The sequence below is a fragment of the Amblyomma mixtum genome, chromosome 1 (assembly GCF_055824585.1).
Source record: "Amblyomma mixtum isolate Tamu chromosome 1, ASM5582458v1, whole genome shotgun sequence".
Classification (NCBI taxonomy): domain Eukaryota; kingdom Metazoa; phylum Arthropoda; class Arachnida; order Ixodida; family Ixodidae; genus Amblyomma; species Amblyomma mixtum.
Genome location: NC_143012.1, coordinates 63,399,370 through 63,422,550, shown reverse-complemented (window position 1 = coordinate 63,422,550; position 23,181 = coordinate 63,399,370). Strand labels below are relative to the sequence as shown.

The 23,181-nt window shown below is 45.1% G+C and overlaps 1 protein-coding gene across 3 annotated transcripts in view; it reads left to right on the top strand.

The window, feature by feature from the left end:
- Window positions 1-22,931, top strand: part of LOC149366500 (multiple PDZ domain protein-like) — a 234,298-nt gene extending 211,367 nt beyond the window's left edge. For 2 of the 3 annotated variants that reach the window (XM_089551028.1, XM_089551036.1), the window contains 5 exons: window positions 7,380-7,654; window positions 8,734-8,817; window positions 11,883-12,089; window positions 13,426-13,637; window positions 16,943-22,931. In XM_089551028.1, coding sequence (XP_089407154.1) covers window positions 7,380-7,654; window positions 8,734-8,817; window positions 11,883-12,089; window positions 13,426-13,637; window positions 16,943-17,312 — 1,148 coding nt within the window. In that variant the 3' untranslated portion in view covers window positions 17,313-22,931. Of the gene's footprint in view, window positions 1-7,379; window positions 7,655-8,733; window positions 8,818-11,882; window positions 12,090-13,425; window positions 13,638-16,942 lie in introns of those variants that run through there. The other variant, XR_016283859.1, reaches the window with a different exon arrangement.
- Window positions 22,932-23,181: the final 250 nt, after the last annotated feature.

Genomic DNA, 23,181 nt, shown 5'->3' with positions numbered 1-23,181 from the left:
TCAGTAACGTTCTGCAAATACTTTTATCGACCTGATTTTTTTTCTACTCGGAGCATTATATTTGTGCTTTTTTATAATGCACTCATTCTCGTCACATCAGAATTGTTGTGGAGTAAAAAAAAATAAAGTGATTAAAAAATGTAGCAATGTCACTGCATAAAGAATATCAAGAAATACAACGCAACAAACCTCATAAAAATCTATTAATCTATTATCTTGCTAACAGCAGAGCAGTCGGGTCAAAGTACACTTTGAAAAAACTGGCACTGAAGTTGCATGAGAAGTTCTTGGCAGTAGTACAAGCTTTCAATGCGATGCTGAACTTGTCGCGAATGGCAGTGCGTAAGTGGAAGTATCTCGCTCAGAAGTTGGCCATTTTCATAGAGATTTCAGGTTCAGGTTCAAAGCAATATCTATTCATACACAGAGGGATACATATGGAAATATATGGACCGATAGCCGTAGGGCTAGTTGACGGTCCAGTTCAAAATAAACTTCATCAAGCAGCCATAACAAAAAGAGGAAAGAGAGGAACACAGGAATCAAAATGCCTAGAGCAGAGTTCAGCCAGCTTTTTGCTACTTACGGTCGCAAGAATATTTTTTGGGATCACTTAAGGGCTGTTTCCAGCGGACATCTTTTTGGGGTGTGATTGAAAAGACCTCTTTAGATTCTGAATCTACTGTTTTCTAAAATTCGAGGTTTTTTAGACACTTTCACAATTTGAACCCCACGTCCTATCTGAAGTGGATGGCAGTGCAGCTTAGCCTCTGGGATCCACGTCTAAAATGGGTTTTAATGAGCACAATTTACTTGAAAAATCGTCCACTGATGGCGCCACCTGTACTACGTTTTTTTTTTTGCCTTTTATAGCTTTCAAAAGCTCCAGTTTTGGGGAGAGTGGTGTCCTTGTTATGAAGATGCGGTACACTATCGAAACAAGCCACCCTCAATTTTTCCTCTTAAAGGCTGTAACTGTAGTAGAAATTCATGGGCAGAGCTACCAGTGAATGTTTTATCCATATTCACCCACCCTTTGTTATAATTAGGGTTAGCATCAGACTCTAGGTATGCTTTTAATAGTCCGTTTCAATTTAATCGGGAAGCACGGCATGCATTTTAACAAACATCTGCTTTCTATGCATGCTGTCTCAATTGGTAATATGCATCTTGGCCCGTGTCAGCTTCCCTCTTTTTAGTAGAATCAACAGCAGTCACTTCTTTATACTTGGTGACAACTTTTCTTGGAACTGCAGCAGAGGCTAGGCAGGAAAGGGAGAGAGACAGGCCTTTGTCCCCAAGCCTTGGGGAGTTTCATTGTTTTGGCTAGGGATGTGGATAAGTGAAAGGGGAGAAGTTGGAGAGATGGTATAAGATCACTACCTTGGGGACATAGGCCTGTCTCCTTTCCTTTCCTGCCTAGCCTCTGCGGCATTGCCAGAGAAAGTTGTTGTCCCCAAGTATAGGTGTGGCTATAATCATAGGCTAATAAGTGACAAATGTAGAAGGCTTCCACTGGAAGCATACCAATTTTCTGGGATTCGGACAGAGCCTGTGCTGGAGCCCATTACAAGGTGTTCGTACCAGGAGCGAGGGTATGCTGCATTGATTTAAAGCAAGGGACAGGAGCCATTCACATAGTATTCAGTGTGCATTCACATAGTGTTCAGTGTGCTGAGGGCACTTCGCCATTTCGGAGTGAATTCATAATAAAGAATTAGTTACTCATTAGCCTGTATCCAAGCTCAGCTGTACCGCTACAAAGGGAATAGCGCTTTTGGCGGAAACTTATTAGTTGAAGAAATATTAAGCCTTGCCCTGCAATCATGGTGAGCGTAATTGGTAAAGTGACTGCCCCTGATAGATGGTGGTCCTGGGTTCAACCCTTGTTCCAGGGTGAATTTTTCTTCAACTACCAAGTTTATGAGAAATCCGCATTGCTTGCCATTGTAGGCATATCAAGGCGCATGGATGGACGTTAACGATTGGTAATTACTGCTGTACACACCTACAGTCAGAAACAATCTCATTGTTATGTTTCAGCCGCCGCGGTGACTCAGTGGTTATGGTGCTCGGCTGCTGACCCGAAAGACGCGGGTTCGATCCCGGCCGCGGCGGTCCAATTTCTTTGGAGGAGAAATTCTAGAGCCCCGTGTACTGTGCGATGTCAGTGCACGTTAAAGAACCCCAGGTGGTCGAAATTCCCGGAGCCCTCCACTACGGCGTCTCTCATAGCCTGAGATGCTTTGGGACGTTAAACCCTATAAACCAAACCAAACCATTGTTATGTTTACGTTTTAGGCCTGTGCAGCACTCACTTTCGCTCCTAGCATGAACGCATGCAGCTTCTGATCGTGACAAGGGCCCGGCATGAAATGCCCAGAGGCGAACGTTGAGATATGTGCATTCTCTTGTACGACACGAACATTGACTGGCTTGCTCCCAAGCTTGCCCAGCAAGCCAGTAGTGGTGAGGCAGATGAGGCAGTTTCTGCAACACAAGCCCGCACTCTCTCTCGCTTGCGGGTGCCTTCTCTCTCTCTCTATCTTGTCTCTTCCACTCTTCTCCTGTGCTGCCCTCTGCCTGCCGCCTTGGCTCCGGGAAATCGTACGTGCCCGCATGCGTGGCGGCGGCATGCCCTTCTTCTCGTTGCCTGCTGCGTGCGTGCATGCATGCCTACTTACCTGCTTGCTGCCCCTTTGGAAACATGCTTGTAAGTATTGCGTGGCTGGCAGCTATGCTTCTGACAGGCCAGCTGCTTCTGGTGATGAACTGGCTTGTGCTTTTACAACTCCAAGCATGCTAGTACTGTAGAATCTCAATGATACCCCAGGTGCAAATTGTAACTGGTTATACTGTTTTAAGGAACAATTTCCCAGTTGAATCCAGTTGGCTTCCAGCTGGTTCCCAGCTGGCTCCTCGTTGGCTCCCCGTTGGCTCCCAGTTGGCTCCCAGTTGACTACAGCTGAAACTCAGCTGGGGGCCAACTGTAGACCAACTGGATTCAACTGGGAAATTGTTCCTTAAAACAGTATGACCAGTTACGATTTTCACCTGGGACAGTCACAGTTGATACGAATTTCGGGACATTACAAGTTCATATTTCTAGGCCAGAGTGCATTGTACGCATTGTGTAGAATTTCTGGTGTTCCAAACTTGCGCGCTGCGGCTGTACGCTTAAGCACTTAGCGTATTTTTTACGTGCAGTCACCAGCAGCGCACTGCACAGCGTGAGCAGTGAAAACGGGCACGAAGCCATAAATAAATCCCGTCAGCCACAAACAGATCTGTGGAATGTATTTCCCATGCTTCTGCCTCTGAATTTTGTTCCTTTGGGTGGTACGAATTTTGGATGATGCAAAAGTTTTTCTCAACGCTGTGAGATTCGTATCATCGAGGTTCTGCTGTACTGAAACCATGACATGCTGCACCCTTTTTTTATCGGTTGTTTGTCCTGTACAGTGGGCTCTCATTAATTTGAACTTCCTCACTATTCTAACTGAATGCTTCATCCCACCAACATCAAATGTGTTAAATATGCACCCCTAAATTCGAATTCCTCATGCCTAGAGCCAATTTTCAGACCGCTTTATGTTCAAATTATAGAGAGTGAAGTGTGTTGTTTAGTTTCGTGCATAAAAAACGGAGAGGATCTAACTGCAGGACATCATTTACACTTTTCAGGCACATATTAGGCATTTTCATGTTGTGCCCACTGTATAGTGTAAGTTGGCTAAAACACAAGTAGGCATGTGTGCTAAGGCGTGCAAAGCGCATTGTTTTACATCTGTGTTCGAGGTCATGTGTCTGGTATGTCTACCGTGCAGTTTAAGAAACATGAAGTCTTTTCTTTGTCTTCTTTCTTTATTTCTTTCTTTCTTTCTTTTTAATTTCTTATTCAAACAAACTCATTGCTTTCTATTCCCTTCTCTGCCCTGACCGTATGTGCCAAATTATGTGATTTTGTGACCTCAGTTTGGATTATTTTAAAAGTCAGGCTTGTGTTTACTGCATCAGACATTATTCACCCATTCATACCTCTCCCCCGATAAATAAAAAGAAAGTACAGCTTGTTTTCTGCCAGTCGGGGATTTTATGAAATGAGTTGTTACTTATAAGTTCTAGCTTAGCCACTCAAAGCACGTGGTGTGGTTTTGTCAATATTGCTTACAATGTTGTCATGTAAAGTGTAGATTTTGGGTGGGCTGGTCAGTTTCAGTTCTGATTTCCTGTTTGAAGTGGGCAATAAAAGAAGGTGCTATATAGAGCTGTATCGATTGATTGCATTAGTTAGTTTACGTAACAGATACGTCATTTTTGCCAACAACAGAGCTTTGTTATCCCAGCAAGTTAGGTAACAGTGAAAGGCTACATTGACACCACAGTCGCATCCAAGAAAGTGCCGCTTGCTCACATGCATCCTTCACCATCCACGAATGGCCTGGGTTGTTTTTTTTTATTGCCTCAAAGCACTGATCTGTTAGTTTCGTCCTCTATAACACAATGATTGGTATGGAGGGTTTAACAGCGAGTGGTTAAGTCAAGCGGGCAAGTTAAGTGCACTTACGGGGAGTGCGCTTCGGCATCCCGAGTCACACTTTGGGCTACGCGGTGCTAAACGGAAAAGCAAAGTGCACTCGTAGTAAAAGAAAATGGCGACAGAAAATGAGCGGAATTACTGAAGAGGTCAATGGAAAAGAAAAAAAAGCTCATAATATTTGATTGCTTAACGTGATAGCGCAAATAAAACGATGTTCAACAGTTTTTAGCGATGAAAAAATGAAAATAGAACAAAAGCCAAGACCAGCCAAGACTATCCAGAATTTCGACAACAAACAAGATGGCGGCGGGCAGCTATGTTGCATCTGATCACGTTTACTTGTTTTGTTGCCTCGCTTGTAGCTATAACCAACAAACTTTTTTCTGGAAACGCTGTTATAACACGTAAAATAAAGTTGTAAGTACTTTTTATGCACTATAAATTTTGTACCACTGGAACCGCTGGTGGCGAGGCTACGCACTCGACCAGCAAAGTGTGGTCCGTGAACGCACTCTCAGCGGAGTGCACTCTTCCGTGAGTGACACTCCACTTGCGTCGTTGAGATGCGGCAAAGTATACTTACAGCGAAGTACACTCTCCGTAAGTGCACTTAACTTGCCCGCTTGACAGGGGTATAAGTGTCTTGTTTGCAACACAAAATGCTACTTGTACAGCCAGTGAGTCAAATGCGGGCTGGCCAAATGCTAAATTTCCCCCCAAAATTTCTCCTCCTATCGTTATTGAGGGATGCGTTAGGTTATCTCCAGAGGTCAGTGCAACAACATACCAATGCACACACAAATCACAGCCTGTCACTTTGTAACTCAATTCCATTCCCTGCACTTCACTGACTACCTTATTTTCACAAAAGTAGAAAACTGCACTAAGGCGTATTCTTGATGTGTGCTCATCACTTCAATTGCTTTTGAAGCACATATGGACAAGTGAACAAGCCACAAAAAAAAAAAAAACAGGAGTTGTGAAAGAAGATGCATTTTTTCAGGAAGATCCATTCTGTTCATTGCACAAGTGCGCGCTGCATACCATTCACGTCACGTACCATTCACATACCATTCACGTCTTTTCAGGACTCTGCATTTCACAAAATTTTCACAGCAACTGACTGCGCGAAGAGATTAGTAGCTTGCAACATATGCAGCGCGCGCACATGTGTGTGTGTGTGTGTGTGTGCTTGGTCATGCATGTGTGCACTTGCATTCCATGAAATTTTTGCAGAAACTGACTGCGCAAACAGGTCAGCAGGTCAGCAACTTGCAAAATGTGTAGTGTGCATGCGTATATGCATGCATGTGCACTTTTGTGTGTGTCTTCGTGTTCATTGCATGCTTATACTTGGCTTTTTGTGCCCACAAATCTGGCTAGCACCAACAGTAGTGGTTCCGCGAGTAGTGGCAAGCATCCTCTTGCACGATTGCTTATTAATTAATGTGAAGCACATTGCTAGAGCCGTTGACGCAGCGTTTGTTATGGTGTACTACACATTGCAGCAGCATGTGGACTTGTGATATGAACACGTTTTATCTTGTTATTGGGCATTCTTTGCTTGTAACTTATAAGCTGGGAATATATCTATGACAAAGGTGCGTTATGCTGTATTGGCTCAGTACTACTCTTCAGCCTGCACGAAAAACTGGCAACTTCAGGAAGAAGCGGGTTTTAGGAGTGTGGCTGACGTTATTCTACTCTGCATGGTAGTCACATGTGTGCATCGCATTTCATAAGGCAAAAATGAACAGCTGGTATCTGTTTCACTGAAGTTTTGTTCTGTGGACAGTGCTCATTAGGGCAGATATGGTTTCGAACGTTTGCTATCGTGTACAGGACTCCCCATTGAATTTGTCTCACTGCAGTTTTGATAGCATTTCTGCAATGTACTGCTTAGGCATAAACAATATTTTTCTCGTGGAGTAGAGAGAGCAGGGTTTGGCTACTGGTCACAATATCGGCGAGCACTTCCATCTTCAGAAAATTCCTTCACAGATTCAGATTGCTTGAGAGTTGAAGTGTTTAAGTGAGTACTTTACGTTGGGGATAATAGGACAAAGTAGAGGGAAAAAAAATGCGGCCGGTGTGAGCCAAATCCGCAGCCTCCACATACCTTGTATGGCGCAGTACAGAGCACTTCGTGAGATATGCGGTGTCCATGGGTTGATAAATTTCTCAGTGGATGAAGTTGTATACAGATTGTACATATATTAAATGAGGATGGACAAATAAACCGGCATGCTTCCAGTGTTTATCTATGTTCACACATATCTTGGCAGAAATCAAGAGTCGTTTCGTGTTCAGCCAGGACTGTCAGTGATACAGTTGCATGTATGCTTATCAAACTCCGAAGTTTCGAAAGGCAGTGTGCAACTGGATTTGGGACACCACAGAGTGCTTTATTCATCTTGTCTCTGCATCCCTCTTCTCTGTTGCTTAAGTGCTAACCAAGATTGTAATTATGTTTTCAGCATTTATCTTTTTGAATGAAGAGGCCTGGTACTACAGCCTTTGCCAGAAATATCCGGCCTACTAGATTTGATTCTAAGCCATACGGTGTGGCTTTTTGTGCACTGCTGCTGTTCTATTTCTGCTGAATGTGAAGCAAACTCTTGTCTTTGCCCTTCCAAAGCTTGAAACTTCTATGAGTGTTACATCAACAGCTTACATGACATAGAAGCAATCGCCATGGGCTGTATATTTTTGGTGAAGACTATACATCTTTTTCTGGCCTACTTCTCCACCCTAGCGTTGGTGCTTATGTTTTTTTTTGTCTCTTGTTCCTCTGTTCACACCACTGACAATGCTTTGCTCTTGCGCGGTGTGGTGCCAGGCACGGTCGGTTCCCTGGCACTGTCGCACTGCTCGTCGAAATGCCGGCCGTCCCCATCGTCTCCCGACGGTCGCCTGCCTTCGCCACTGCTGTCCCCAATGCGGCCCGACTCGACGGGCGAACGCACGCCAGACCAGGCACCCCAGAAGCCGGACAGTGGCGCCACCTCGCCTGCGTCGGACGTCATCCGGCCCGGCCGCCCGACAGCGATTGAAATCACCAAGGAGAAGCTCGGGCTGGGACTCAGCATAGTTGGCGGCTCGGACACACCCCTGGTGAGGAGTTCTCTTGCTTGGGATTAGCTATATAGAAGTAAAGCTGGTTATTTCGAACTGCCGTGGTTTATTTGAAATGGTGCCTTGATCTTGTGTTATGATGTGTTATGATCTCGCTTGATGTATTACTGTCCCATGCTGTTATCCTGAAAGTTGTGCTGTTGAAATTTGGGCACAGTAAGTCTGAGAAATTATGGTGGGATAGGAATGACTGGTACAAAACAAGTGGTTGCACTCAGTAGTCTCAAATATAAAAGAATGCTCAGCACTGCACGTCATCACACCATTGTCCTTGATGTCACTTGTTTGCATGCAACTACTTGAGGACAAAATTCAAAAAGACCCAGTAAAGTATGCAGCTGTTCAAGTTGTTTGGCCCATGCCGTGCATTCTGTGCTTTCGGCGCTCGTGCATAGACATGCTCTGGAGGTTTTGTACTCTGTCGAGTATTGCAAGTGCCCTAAGGACTTTGAAACAAACGATTACAACACACTGTTCGTGCGATGGCGGTAGTCACTGACAGTACCATTCAAGATTTGATCCACTCACTGACTATCAGTCAGCACTCACCTGTTGAGCTGGCGGGACATTTATGGCCCGCTTAATCTTGTAGAAGCAGTGCTGGCTTTTTGGTTATACGAACCACTGCAGTGCATTTAATTGATGACAAAAAGGATGGGGAAGCTGATACTTGCCTGATATTGAAGACACTCCAAATTTCGATGAAATTGGCTTTTGTGAAATTCCGACTTGGGCAGACACAATAGTTTTACTACCTTTGTACATGCCTTGCTTACTCTGTAACACTTTGTTTTATGCTTTGTTGGGGTGTACTGTGTATGGAAGTTTAACCCCTTTAATGTTGAACTACAGTACGGAGAAGCCTCTTGTTCAGGACACCTTAAAATTCTTAAAGATAAGATTGAATTAAATTGATCCTTGGTTTTTAGCAAAACGTCTCCACTTTACATATCCTTTTTTTGAGGCCACTACAATGGCATATCACTACTGGGCTCCTGTTGTGAGCACTGAGAGTAACCACAAATTTAACTTGACTTTGTGCCTCTCTCTCGGAACAGGGTGCGGTCATCATTCATGAAGTGTACCCCGATGGTGCTGCCGCAATGGATGGTCGCCTACGACCGGGCGACCAGATACTTGAGGTGAGACACTGCATCACACATTGCAGGCAAAGTTATGTTGAGGAAGGGAGTTTGGGAAGTCTGAGAGGGGCGTTAAATGGTGGTGATCTGTCAAGAGATCAAATACCTCCACATTCATTCAAATACAGATCAGCTTTGATTGCGTCTTAACTCTTTCGATTGAAGCTCACTTGTAGCTAAAGGAAGGATTAATTGTTTAGGCCAGCTTGTGTGTGTTAAGTTGAAAAAATAAAAATTTAATGTGACGAATATTTAATTTGGCTGCCGTTGCATGAGCATCGTACTTCAGGTCACGTTATAAACCCCCTGACTTCAGTGAAGTAAGCTTGTGGCTCTAGCAAACAGAAGGAGGCAGGTTAATGGAGTTACTGATAGCCTAACTAGGATCAGTGTCTTAACTTGATGCTATGAGGGAAGCGATAGTCATATACAAGTCAAGAACAAAGTGGCAAATGGCCTTCATAAGAGGTCCTCCAACCAATGGTGTTGACCAGTTCTCATGATGCCACGATTAATCCATGGTTAATCCTTTCCCCTGCCACAACTAATCCAGGGTTAATCCCCTGCCAACCTCCTGCACTTTCACACTACCAGGTTCAAAGGGATTAACCATGACATCATGATAGTCAACGTGCCATTGGCTATATGGACTCCTTTCAGGGGAATCTGCTGCTTAGTTCTTAAGTTGTATCTGACTGTAGTTTGCCAGACTATACCTGGTGGCAACCACAGGTGGACTGCCTTTGATCATGGTCAGTAGTCAACCTGGCTTTACCACAACTACAGGTTGACTCCCTGTCTTTGAGCAAAATTTCTTAGCAAAGTCTTTCTCTATGTGTCAGTAAATATGGCAGCCACAGAAAGCACCAGTGCGAGTATTGAATAAGGATCTCACCAGAGCTAAGAGCTGTGATGGTGTGCAACAGAAATCACGATTCTACAGTATGACGGAGAGAGCTTATGACAGACCCCAGGGTCAGTGGTTTATGAGTGGTTTCTTTTTTAACAGCTTGGTATGGGTAGTTATGCCTTTAACCCATTAGCGCCCAGCGTACTTTTAAAAGTACAGTTAATTTTTTTATAATTTCACCACCAAAGACTGAAATTTTTTTTTCAAGTAGGGCATGCTTTTGTCAAGAGGGGATTGGCCAACCCCCCTTAACCAATTTGGCGCACTTCCTCTGCTCAGTATGTCAGCTTTCCGTGGTGAAACTTCAGCATGTTTGTTTCCCACGAACTGCACCGGTAGTTGCTTGCTTATAATTTGCTCACGGCCGTATTTATGTACATATTACGCTAGTTTCAAGTATAGAACAGCACGAAAGACGAAAGTAAACAACGGATGCTTTGAATGTCCCGCACCTTTGGCGTTTTTTGCTCTGTGATGATTTATATACTGCTGTACTTTCTATAGTACACTGGGTCTTCCTGTGTGCAGAACGGCGCCTATTTATTCCAGTTCATTGATCTTATGGTTCCTTCCAATTTTTCGGAAAAAATCACTTTGTCTGCTCAGCAAGGCCTCGGAGGCTGCTGTACTTGCCGCTAGCGGTCTTGAGTATGATGATGGTATGATTTTAATTGGTTGTAATAAAGTTTGGTTATAAGAACTGAAGGTTCTGCAAAGCAGACAGTTACTGTTATGCCATTCACACCGTCTGCGGAAAGTACTTGAGTTCAGAAATGAAACTTTTGGAAGCGCGTGTTGTCTTGTCGTCACCTGAGGTGATCTCAACGCTTAGTGACCATTTCATCTTTTTTTTGTAATTTTTTTACCTCTCAAGACATTATTGTAACGCTCCACTGGGAGGAATTTAGGGCTAGAGGAACCGTTCGCCAAAACGGGTTTAGGAAGTGTCCACTCGGGTCAAAGAAAGCGATGAAATAGAAGCAGCCATGAAACATCGACTCTTGCTTCAGTAGTATAGGTTACATGCTTTTATTGAAGTCTACGATCAACAGTATAGTAACTATGGGTTGCAACTATAACAGCAGTGAGCCTACGTGTTTTGTATAGAGTGGTGGTTGCCTATAGCACAAGAAAAACAGATTTTTTTAAAGCCAAAACACATTTCCTTTTACAACAGCGGTATGGCAGGTGTTGACCTTTCGCATCAAGCCATCTACTGCCAGTATATCAGCATCAGGGACAAAAAGAGATAGTGGTTGTTGACACCAAAGCTCAACTTTGCAATTGTGAAAGCCTGAACAATCTGCCAAATTGCTAGAGACGAGCCTGCTGACTATTTTTGCTTTGGTAAGAACGTTACTCATTATTATATACACCTTGACATGCAGTAACCAGCGGTTCGCAGACACTCTGGCTCAATCGTATCTGATGCTTCTTTGAAAAGGAGAAAGCTTTCCGTGCAAAGTAGGATAACTGCGGTGCCAGTATAGCCAGAAAATATTCATGAGGGCCTCCAAGAAGTGTTATATCACCCTGCGTAAAAATCGCAGACATAATAACAAAATTCACGCCACCAATAGGAATGCAGTGAAGTAGCCACATGTGCTATGGGGAAGACCCAGTGTACTATAAAAAGTACACCTGTGTGACCTCTGGAAGGAATAAAGCAATCGTCACGAAATTTCAGCAATCTCTTTTTCTTTATATGAGAGTATTATGGGCTAAAAATGAAGAAAATCCCTTTGCTAGATTTTTCTTGGTCCCTAATGGGTTAAGTATACATGACATCTTGGTATAAACTTACTGTTTATATGTAAGACGGGCCACCACGGTGGCTAAGTGGTTATGGCGCTTGGCTGCTGTGGTTGAATTTCAATGGAGGTGAAATTCTAGAGGCCCGTGTACTGTGCGATGTCAGTGCACGTTAAAGAACCCCAGGTGCTTGAAATTACCCGAAGACTTCCACCACGGCGTCCCTCATAGCCTCAGTTATTTGGGACGTTAAACACTCATAAACAATAAACTATATGTAGGATGGCCAAAACTAGCTGAAGACTGGCAGTGATTCAAGATCCTAGGGAGTAGAGGCCACTGGCCTGACGACAGTAAAGGCGAGAAGCCATCAGAGAGGCAATGATGTGGCGCACTTGTGCAGGTGAATGGCGAGGACTTGCGGGAAGCGTGCCACGAAGCGGCCATCGGGGCACTACGGCAGACTTCGTCTGTGGTGCGCATGCTGGTGCTTCGCGAGGAAGAGCCGCAGCAGGACATTCTGAGTGTGGAGCTGCACAAGAAGGCAGGGCGCGGCCTGGGCCTGAGCATTGTCGGTCGACGCAACGCTCCAGGCGTCTTCATCTCTGAGGTGCGTGCTTTCTCTCTCTCCCACTCCCCCTAGCCTTCTCAGAGGCTGTCCTCTTTGATTCTCTCTTCAATTGCAACTGAGAGTCTAGCTGAGCTTGTCTTTCATTGGCTGAGTAACGATTCTCACTCAGACTAGGGGGTTTGTTTCAGTGCTCGGTTTCAGCTCTGAGAAAAAGACGGGAAGACGTAAGGTACAGGTACTGCATGGGCAAGCGCAGACTTCCAGCTTTACTTAGAAATTCAGACAAAGTAAGTTTCTAGTGTTTTCATAATGTCTGGTAGATGGTTTCTTTTGAGATACACAATGAAGTCTGCAAGTTTGCCTTATCTAGCTCCCTGAAATAAATTCGAAGGTCGGCGCTTGTTTATCATGTGGTGTGTTGTCTTTCTTTTGCTTTCGTCTTATTTGCACAGTTGAAACCAAGCCTTACTGGTTCAGTTGCAAAGTGAGTGTGCAGAAAATCATAGGCAAGTAGTGGCAGACTTGTTTCTAGTTCGGCTTCAGTCTGAGTGTGAAAACTGTTCATTCCATTTTTTCATTACTGAAGCAGAAACTTCCCTGCCTGTACTGTTGTTAGCCTGTAACGACAGCTTGGCACTGGCAAACAGCCAGTGCCAAGCTGCTCTTGAACTGCCAAAACTGGCGCTGCACGCTCGCAGTACCTAAGTGGCACCGCCGCAGAACTCTATAGAACTGGTGCAGCGAGCGTAACTAAATCGAATGAACCTAAGGAAATTACGCATACTCTGCATCGCACACTTTGTGGTCACTGAGTTGAACTGCACGTACTCTGTGTCGATTGTGCACATGCACTCTGAGCTCGCTCAGCCGAGGATACTACGCATATTCTGTGTCGCAGACTTTATGGCTACTCAGACAAGGACATTGCAGATATTGTGTGTCATGCACTCTGGGGTCTCTCAGGTGCGGACGTTGCACACTCTGTGTCACATGCTTTGCGGTCACGTAGACAAAGAGGCTGTGTGCCCTGTGTGTAACGTGCTCGGGGGTCATTGAGCTGAGGACACTACAGGCATTCTGCATCACGGGTATTGTGGCCGCTCAGACCTGGACATTGCAAGTACTCTGTCATGCACTCCAGGGTCGCTGAGCTAAGGAGGCTGCAGGTACTCTGCATCACATGCATGCTTTGTGGTTGCTCAGACAAAACCACTGCACATAGTGTGTGTCACTCACTCTGCGGTCGCTCAGCTGAGGACACTGCCTATGCTCTGCATTGCACGCTATTTTGCTTGCTGGGGCAAGAACACTTGTCTGCCGCACGTCAACTGCACATGCAGCGAGAAAAGTGAAGTGGTGTGTGTGTCCCGTACAGGTTGTGCGTGGTGGAGTGGCCCAGCTGGATGGCCGCCTCTGCCAGGGGGACCAGATCCTGGAGGTGAATGGCCACAGCCTGGTGGGTGCCAGCCAGGAGGAGGCGGCTGCCCTGCTCAAGACCACCATGGGCCGCATCTGCTTGCGGGTGGGGCGACTGCGCCGGGCACCCTCCCAGCGGGCCACTCAGGTGCCCGTCTCGCGCTCAGACTCGTGAGTGGATGCCCTTTTTTTAAGGTGCCTTTAAGTGCTCATACTCGTGGCCACGACTCTGTCCATCCGTCCGTTACATCTTAAGTGAAAGTCGCAACTAGTCATTACTAGTCACAAGTGATGACTAACTAGTCATCAACCAGTCATTACTAACCATTAATGACTAACTAGTCATGACTAATCAGTCATGGCTACATTACGAACCACTAATGACTAACTGGTCATGATTGATAATGACTAGTTTGTCATTAATCAATCATGACTAGTTAGTCATTAATGGTTAGTGATGACTAGTTAGTCATTAAGCAGTCATTACTAGTTAGTCATTAAGGGTTAGTCATGACTAGTTAGTCATTAACCAATCATGACTAGTTAGTCATTAACCAATGATGACTAGTTAGTCATTATCCAATGATGAGTAGTTGGTCATGGGTCATGACTAGCTCATTCAAGTCGTCTCATAGGCGCTTCATGTGTGCTTATGGCCGTGCAGCCAAAGCTGCATGAAAAGGCTTTCGCCTCACGCACTTTAGATCATCAGAGTGCCCCTGAATTCTTTTTTCTTCATCTCAGTGGGTTATTCAATCCACCAACCAACTGATCAATCAGTCAGGCAGGCAATCCACCAATCAGAAACTTCACCAGCCTGCTAACCAGTTAATCAACTAGTCAGTTAACCTAAACCTTTTTTTCTCTATCTCTGTCAGTCATTTTACAAACCACTTAATTAATCAGCCATTCAGAACTAGTTATTTGTCCAAGGAGTTGTCGCTTAGACGCATACTGCTGTGTAAATACCGTTTTTACTCGCGCAATTTGCACATTTTTTCTTTAAGTTACGGCTTCAAGAAGGGAGTGAAAATTTTCTGAGCACATCTTAAAAAGCTCTGCAAATGTCATGATGCGCAATATGTACTGTATATTGCCGCCTATTCGTCCCCCCCCCCCCCTTACTTGCGCCTCTCATTGGCCAAAAAGAAGTTTGACTTCAAATATAAGACTGGCTGCAATTCCATGTACGACCACAGTTAAATGCCATTATAACGAATTCCAAGTTGTCTTGCTACTTATTTGTTGTGGCTATTACTTCACTATAGTTGCAGGGGATCTTGCCCACAAATTTCACGTGCCAACCGGCGTACCTACGTACCGCCATGTAAACTGAGGACGACACAATTCATGTTGTGTGCCGGCAATGTGTGTTGGGCACTTCTGTGACCAGCATACACATTTTGGACGGATTCCCTATTATAACGAAATTGCCGCTGTTCCCGTTTTTGCAGTGGCCCGTATCGGCTTCAGGATCTAGAAAGCGAGGCTAAATATTCAGAATAGCTCTTTCCCTGTAATATACAGCTTTGTTCCTATGGGACATGTTTCCTAAGTGTTGAAGCCTGTCCGAGCTCCAGAAGGAATGAGTGCACATTGAAGAGGGTAGAGTGTGCTCGGCTTATTTTCAGCTTTATGAAACAGCTAAATGAAGACTTGAAGAAGGGTGTTATGACATCCGGATTCTTGGTTGGGTTATGATCAAGCACTCTTCAGTTTCAATACTAGCAGGGTTTCTAAGCTTTTCTACATGACAGGTTCAAATGTCCTCTGCTAGAATTTGCAATATTTTGGAATATATATCTGTGGAAATTGATGGAGATGTATTGAATCTCTCTTTTCCTGCTGCCAAGGAATCTCAAGGTGAGCCATACTTCACGCCTAATATGGCAGGGAACTTCATGGCTCTGACTATGCTCTCTGGCTGCTTACTTAGCACGAAGTGTTGGTTTATAAAACAAACACTCAGAAATACCTTACATTATGCTCTTATCGCTCTTTATGTGATAATTATTTATTATCAGTTACCGCATATTATCTGTTTTTGACATTATTTACGTCTTGTGGAAGTACCGCATTTACACGAATACAATGTGGCTACAAAAATAAAGCGAGTTTGATTCCATGTGAAAACTAAACCTTTCCATATCACTGCATCGTCTTTTGTGGCTTTAGTCATTTGAGAGGCATTAGTTAAGAAACGCGCGCAACGAAGTCAAGCGCGGAAAAACTGCCTACGCAGTTCTCCAGCGCCTCCATTTCTTGCTGCCCCCATGCTTCGCGTTGCCGTGTTTCGAATGCACGCAAATTTCTTCCCTTTTCTACCCCTCACTGCACTTTTTCTACCTGCCCCTTCATAACGAGCCGCGCAGCCTTCTTTCCACGTTCATAGCCTGCTTTACTATTTCCGTGTGCACCGCGCACTTTGTCTCACGGCTTCAAGGTTTTCGAAAAGTTGGCTTTTCCTTGCGACTGCCGAGCTCAATGGTGAAGCCACTTCAAAGAGCGCATTGGGTATCTATTTGCCTCGTGATCCTAGACTTCGCGTCTTCGGCGATGTTATCATTCCACGGGAAGTACATTACCATAAGCAGACGCTTTTTACTGTAGCCATTTCTTTGAAAAAAAAAAAGCTTTACTATAACCAAAAAAAAAAGTACAGTCTATAAATGACGAAATGGGACCGCAGCTTCATTTACTGTATCCAACTTTTTTACTATAACCTAGATTACTATAGTGGGGTTCTATTGAAGGCAAAATGGGACCGCAACTTCACTTCACTATATCCGAGTTTTTACTATAACCTAGTTTACTATAGTGGGGTTCTATTGAAGGCAAAATGGGACCTCAACTTCACTTTACTATATCCGAGTTTTTACTATAACCTAGTTTACTATAGTGTTGTTCTATGGAAGGCGAAATCGGACCCCAGCTTCACTTTACTATATCCGAGTTTTTACTATAACCTAGTTTATTATAGTGGGGTTCTATTAAAGGTGAAATGGGACCGCAGCTTCACTTTACTATATCCGAGTTTTTACTATAACCTAGTTTATTATAGTGGGGTTCTATTAAAGGTGAAATGGGACCGCAGCTTCACTTTACTATATCCGAGTTTTTACTATAACCTAGTTTATTATAGTGGGGTTCTATTAAAGGTGAAATGGGACCGCAGCTTCACTTTACTATATCCGAGTTTTACTATATCCTAGTTTACTATAGTGGGTTTCTATGGAAGGCAAAATGCTTCACTTTACTATATACGAGCTTTTACTATAACCTAGTTTAATACAGGGGGTTCTACTGTAATTTATTCGGTGAAGTAGAAATCCATTCTTCAATTGCAAAGCATAGTAAATGCAACATGAAGTTGAGCAGGGTGGTTACATTTCCACAAAGATATCTAAGCTCACCTGGTAGTACAGTTCAAATAACTGAGCTCATGCTTTGAGCTTTTTCGCCCTTTCTCCATCCAGCACTGCTAACGGACCCATGACTGTGACCCTGGAGCGGGGCTCAGAAGGCCTGGGATTCAGCATCGTGGGCGGTGCAGGGTCGCCGCACGGCGACCTCCCCATTTACGTGAAGACAGTCTTCGAAGAAGGCGCCGCAGCCCGCGACGGCCGCCTGCGTCGCGGCCACGCCATTCTGTCCGTCAACGGCCACTCGCTCGAAGGACTTTCGCACCAGCAGGCCGTCGAACTGCTCCGCGACGCCCGCGGAGCCGTCGAACTTGTCGTTCTTGACACCTCAGTCTTGGAGACGGCAGCCCCTAGCCCCTCGCAGAGCCCGACGACGACGACACCGCCAGCATCCCTCTTCACCACGGCCGATCCTTTGTCGTGACGGCGGCAAGGACGCGCATCTTAGAGTTGCTTCGTTTGCACTGTGCCAAGTGGTGAAGTGTGACTGTGTGCGGAAGTTGCCACTAGATGGCGTCATGTGACGGCAGTGGTGCTCGTTTGTTGCCGGTGAGGCTATACGCAGACTGCTTTCGACGGGCAAAAAGACTCCAGGGGAAAAAAAGAAGCAAAAAGAAGCCACTGCCCTCCCAATGCACTTGGGAAGTGTTTTTTTTTTTTTCTCGGCAAACAGGCTTGCCTATGGTACACACATTTTCAAGGGTACAGCTTGCTTTCTTTTCCTTTCTGGTCTTTTTCCCCCATCCTCATTTGATCTTCTCTTAACACTCCTACAAACACAACCTTTGCAGCTGTGTCAAGCGTGCCTTTATCCATATGGACTGAGGTGAAAAAACAGTGCGTCACTTCGTTATGTGTATGCGACGCACGCGAGTGTGCGAGCTTTCTTCCCTTTTTCTTTGTTTCTTTTTTCTCTCTCCGGGCAGGTTCCCGGTCTGTGCAGAAGCCATGGCTTTGCCAGTGCCATTGCAGTTGTGTCATTGCCCCCGTTCAGCATTTTCTTCCCTTTGTTGTTTTTCTCTCTCCGTCTCATTGTCGTCATTGTAGGTACCTTGCATACATTTTAGTTTTTTTAAAACCTCTTAAACTCCTGTTTTAGTCAAGACATCGTCACCGTGTACCATCGCATCATCTAGAAACCAGCGCCGCGGCAAAACGGAGGACTGGCGGAGGAGTGGCTATCGCATTGTTTCCGAGTCTTCGAGGAAGTGTTTCTCTTGTTACAGGCCACGTGCCTCTCCTGGGTTGCTTCTCGACTGTTCTCGCTTTTCCCCCTCGCCCTCTACTTTGCCACTGCTAGGGCAGCTACTACTTCCAGACGTATGCAAGGGTCCTCACTGCATAGAAGCTAAACAAAAGCCTTGTGCTGGCGACGAGAGCGAAGCGTCGGCGCGAGCGGTCTCAAGTTCGCTCGCCGATGCATAGAGAACAGGCGCACTCCAAGCGAGCATACTAATCATTCTCGGCACAGGAAGGACAGGGAACTGTACGAGGCCTGAGGTGTGTTGTTAGCTTAACCAAGAGTTTTTAACTACTTCTCGACCTGCAAGAAGTGCTTGCACCCATAGCATTCTTTTTCGCGCGCTGAAATGTGAGGTATAGTTTTTTTTTGTTCATTTGTTAGAGATGCCGCGTGGGACCATTGCAGTTGAGTCAGTCAGTCCCTCCACCACCGATGGATACGTTGTTGTGACATTTCCCTGGTCGGTGGGCGAACAGGCCTATCTAAGCGTACGGCTCATTATTATACTTCTCTAGATCACAATGTCGTTTGTATTCCCCTCAAGAAGGCAGTTTGTCATTAGAAGAGCGGCGCGTGAGAAGGTTGGTAGGGGAAGGGGCGAGGAGGTAATTTTGGAGTGCTCTGGGGCATAGCAGAGCAGCGCCGCCTTTCAGGCCATCACCTTGCAGCTTCGCACTCGATGGGACCAAAACCAAGTTGCACATGCCGAAACGCGACACCACACGCAGACACACGGGAGACACTCGGAAAAGTGCACCCACGCTGGTGACCGCAGGGAGGCAGCAGCAGAAAAACACCGGATCCTGCCCCCGAATTCACCAAATTTAGAAACAGCTGTTCCCTAAACATAAACAGACTTGAGATCCCCCATCACTTGTCTTTATATTTTTGGCGGGATTCGAAAAACTCGGTATGTAGCCAGAATCGGGCCCAGCTGTGCATCTGAGGCGGGAGCACATGAAACGAAGGTGCACATGCGTCGTGTATATATTTTTTTTTCTCTTGATTTCTCGGAAGCAGTCAAGGACCAAGTATATGTAGACATTGCATATCGTATCTGCCACTCAAGAAGCCCAGGGAAGACGTGTCACGAAAAAATTTAGCTTATCACGTACGTGTTTCTTTCAAGGAGCAGATCTGAAGTGTGTGATTACAAACTGCAGACCGTTTTTTTTTTTTTTTAAGAAGCAGTAGGCCTAATGTCTAGTGACAGTAACCCAGTGAATGCAGCGTTGTGTGGCATAATCTCAGCGGCTCTGCCATGTTGCTTTTTACTATCTTGCTGACTGTTTTTATTCCAGATATGGTAGGCATACTTGATGTGTGATATATGTTAGGTTTCCCTGTGCCATGAAAGGACAACCAGGTCAGGTGCATTCTCGTAACCTTGAAGGCACCTCAGGAAAGGTCCTATTGAACGCTTTTACGCTGCTTTCATCAGCACAGATTTCATCCCTTGGAGATCGCTGACTGCATTTTGTTGTTTCCTTTAACTAGTTGTGTTACTTGACCCTCTGTCAATGCGTCTACAGTGTCAAAAAGGAACTGGAAGTGGCAGCGTTATTGTCTGCCTCTTGTCCACACAAACAAGACAAATCTGCACAGATAGCTTCATGCGGGAAGCCAGCATAGCAGTAGCTGTCGGACCATCACCATTTTTAACGAAGGCTGCATGTCTGATTTTGAGAGCTTATCCCCCTGAGAGCTACCACCTGCATTTACACTCTAAACGGAAAGGAGTAAATAGGGTGTAAGCTGTCCTCTAGTGCACACCCTTTTATATAAAGGAGTGTAGAGGATAACTTATTCCCTTTTTACTCCCGTATAGGCATACTTATGTTTAGAGTGTACTTTTGCTGTCTTGCTTCTTATGCATGTGCCACACGTGTTGCAGTTATATCAGCTCCATTTTCTGCTGTCTTTAACAACAGTCTAGAGGATGCTCTCAGGCAGGCTGTGTGTGCACTGCTTTCTCAACTTTGTTCTTGGTACCAGGAGAATACAAATTAAACCGGCAGTGCCATCTAGTAATCACCCAATGGGCATTGAAACTCCCCTGGATGTCCTGCGGATGTTCAGGATGTCTTCAGGACGTCCTAGGGAGATCCAGTGGCCAGCTTTGTTCTTGGTACCCGGAGAATACAAATTAAACCAGCAGTGCCATCTAGTAATCACCCAATGGGCATTGAAACTCCCCTGGATGTCCTGCGGATGTTCAGGATGTCTTCAGGACGTCCAGGGAGATCCAGTGGCCATCAGGCAGTCTTGTTTTTTGGATTCATTTAAATTGTGCCAAGTTTGTGCACCGTCTAGGTGTGTTGTTTTAAGCACTGCTGTTCTTTCTAATTAGTGCAATACGCATTCACAGGACGTGCACTGGTCACTTCAAGGAGGCTGCACTTAATTAGATTCTCCTTGCTGTGTAGAAGTTGTGGAAAAGATGTTTTGTGCGAAAATGGAAACATCCTTACCACTGCACCCATTGCGGTTTAACTAGAATGTGCGCATGCTTTTGTGATGCACACACAAGCTGTAATTAGGCTAAGTCTATAAAATTTTGTGAAACTGTTCAGAGTGGCAATGCAGCATACTAACAAAACAAAAACTATTTTGTAACAGTTGAAGCAGCCCTTGCATCCATCAATGCTTTGTGAAGAGGGTTATGTTCAGGTCGGACATTCGAGCAATCGATGTTATCAAATGTTGTGATGTGCGTTGAGAGCGTTCGCCAGAGCATCCTCTTGGCCGCACTTTATTCGGAGGTGTAGTTCTGTTGCATTGGAAGACCTTTTTCTGTTTTTCTGCAGTCGAATGCACAGCTCTACATAAGTATGTTTGCAGTGTAGCAGGTATATATGAACACATTTTCTTCTTTTGTGGGTGCACTCCACCAGTAACTAGGCACACTCTGCTGCTGCTATGACATCTATATACTCTCAGGGGAACATGCTGATGCTGCTGTTTTATGCTTTAGCCTGGTATTATAAAGAGCTGGTACTGATTGTTCAGTAGATCAGCATTTTTGTGCTGATCCGTTGTACACTAGCATTCACTAGCATGTGGTGGCAGCCTCATTGGCTGAAGAAAATAAACTGAATAAACTGCGGAAAAGCTCCAGTTGCTGCTGGTTGGTGAACCTTCACTGCCGAATTATCAAATGATGGGCACGGCGGATGAAAATTCAATTAAAATAAAACGGTACAGATGGAGCAGTGGGCTTCAGTCAAGTACATATTGCTAGCAGATGTAATTTGCAGTAACAAAGCCGGCCAAAATTGCACGAAAAACTACTGGATGTTCTGTTGTGCGCACTGTTTACATATGCCTAGGCCAGGCCTTATGTGTGGCTTTACAGGAGAAGTTTCAGGAACGATGCTTCTCAATTACTTTCTCTGTGACATCCTGTTCTGCCTGCTCATTGCTGTGCTTGGCTGTAAGGCACTTGGCCATAGGTGGGCACCAGGTTTCATCTTTCTTTGTTGTGTCCAGTGCTTAGACTGTTTCGAGTACCTTTCCAACTGAAAACAGTTCACTGCTGCGCCTATGGGAGTAGGTCAAGTGTTTCAGGGGAATCTCCCAAGGTGGAGTAGGTTTGTAATAGACTCCCTATTGCTCATTAGTATCCACCAAGTGCAGCCATGAGGCTACAAAGGAAAGCTATAAAGCTTCTACATTTGTTGATCAGTTCGCTCTTGCCCTATAATATGCTAGCCATACCTGGTTAGCTCTGTTGGTAGAGTGACTGCTTCGGTGAGGCAGTGATCCTGCGTTTGAACCCCAGTCCAGAATGAATTTTCTTTAACTACGTAGTTTCTTGGGAAGCTGTATAGCTTTCCTTTGTAGCAGTACAGCTACAAATGCTAATGGTGAATGCTAATGGGTAATTACTCTCTTACTACCGATGGGAGTAATTTGACGAGCCTGGTGCCAGCAGTGGGTGCTGCAAGCAGTAATATTACAAGCAGTTAAAATGTTTATATGTATTGGTCTCTTTTGGTAGCATATTGTCAATCATTTTTCTTTTGCTTTGCTGGTTTGGCTGAGAGCTGAAAAAATTAGAATCATATACAGCTGTTTGCCAAGCTTTTTGAGATGTAGCACATGCAATGAGAGAAGGTATACAGTGTGCTACGTTTTTGGAAATGATGCTACCTGTTAATCAGTTAAGAAAGGCTGAGGAAGTTCGTGATTACTCCTGGATTTGGCCAATTCACCTGGCACAGTACGCAGTGCTAATTTTTGACTCTGGAGTCTGATGTTCGTGTGACGCACTTTCGTATGAAGCATGTGCTCGTAAAGCATGCAAGTTTCACATCCTGGCTTGTGGCCCACTCTTTTTCGTTCACTTTGACAGTCGTTGCTTTCTAGAGGCGGTCGCAAATTTTTCACTCGCGGCTGAAGAAATGGCAAGGGTGTACCCTTGCAAATTAAGGAGGAAAGGCGAGCCATTTTCCTCACTGGTCGGTCCCAGGACAATTTGTTTTTTTTTTCTCGGACCAAGTTTACTCCATGATTAGCATTTTGCCGGAAGTCCTCATGGCGTTGTGCGGCGTATCTTTCTCTCATGCTTAGGGAGAACTGCCGGCCTGTGCGTGCTGTTCGCGCCCACCACGTGGGGCGCTACGGCAGCGGAAGTGTCGGGTTCACTTCCTGTTGTTCCGCGCGCCTTTTCCACGGGAAGGCAATTTAAGCGGCGCCCTATCGGTGCTTTCCCTTCTGTTCTGTCGAGCCGCACTGTTTATATGAGGAATTGTTGAATGCAAAGGGGAAAATAAAACCAAGTGCATATACTATTGCAAACTAAGTGTGTGGTTTGTGTCTCCGGTTTGCCTGTAGCGCCATCCAAGGCGCATATCTCGCAACAGACCCTACTTGGAGGGGTTTACACCAGTCGTAGCATGACGAATACGAACGTGTGCTGCGAACAGAGATGTTTACCGAGTTCACTGTTGCGGCCCTTATGAGACGACGCATGCGTCACTTGTTTGCCAGCCTGCCTAAGTGTAACTCGGCCACAACAGTTCCCAAAAGAGGATGCATTCCTGTGAAC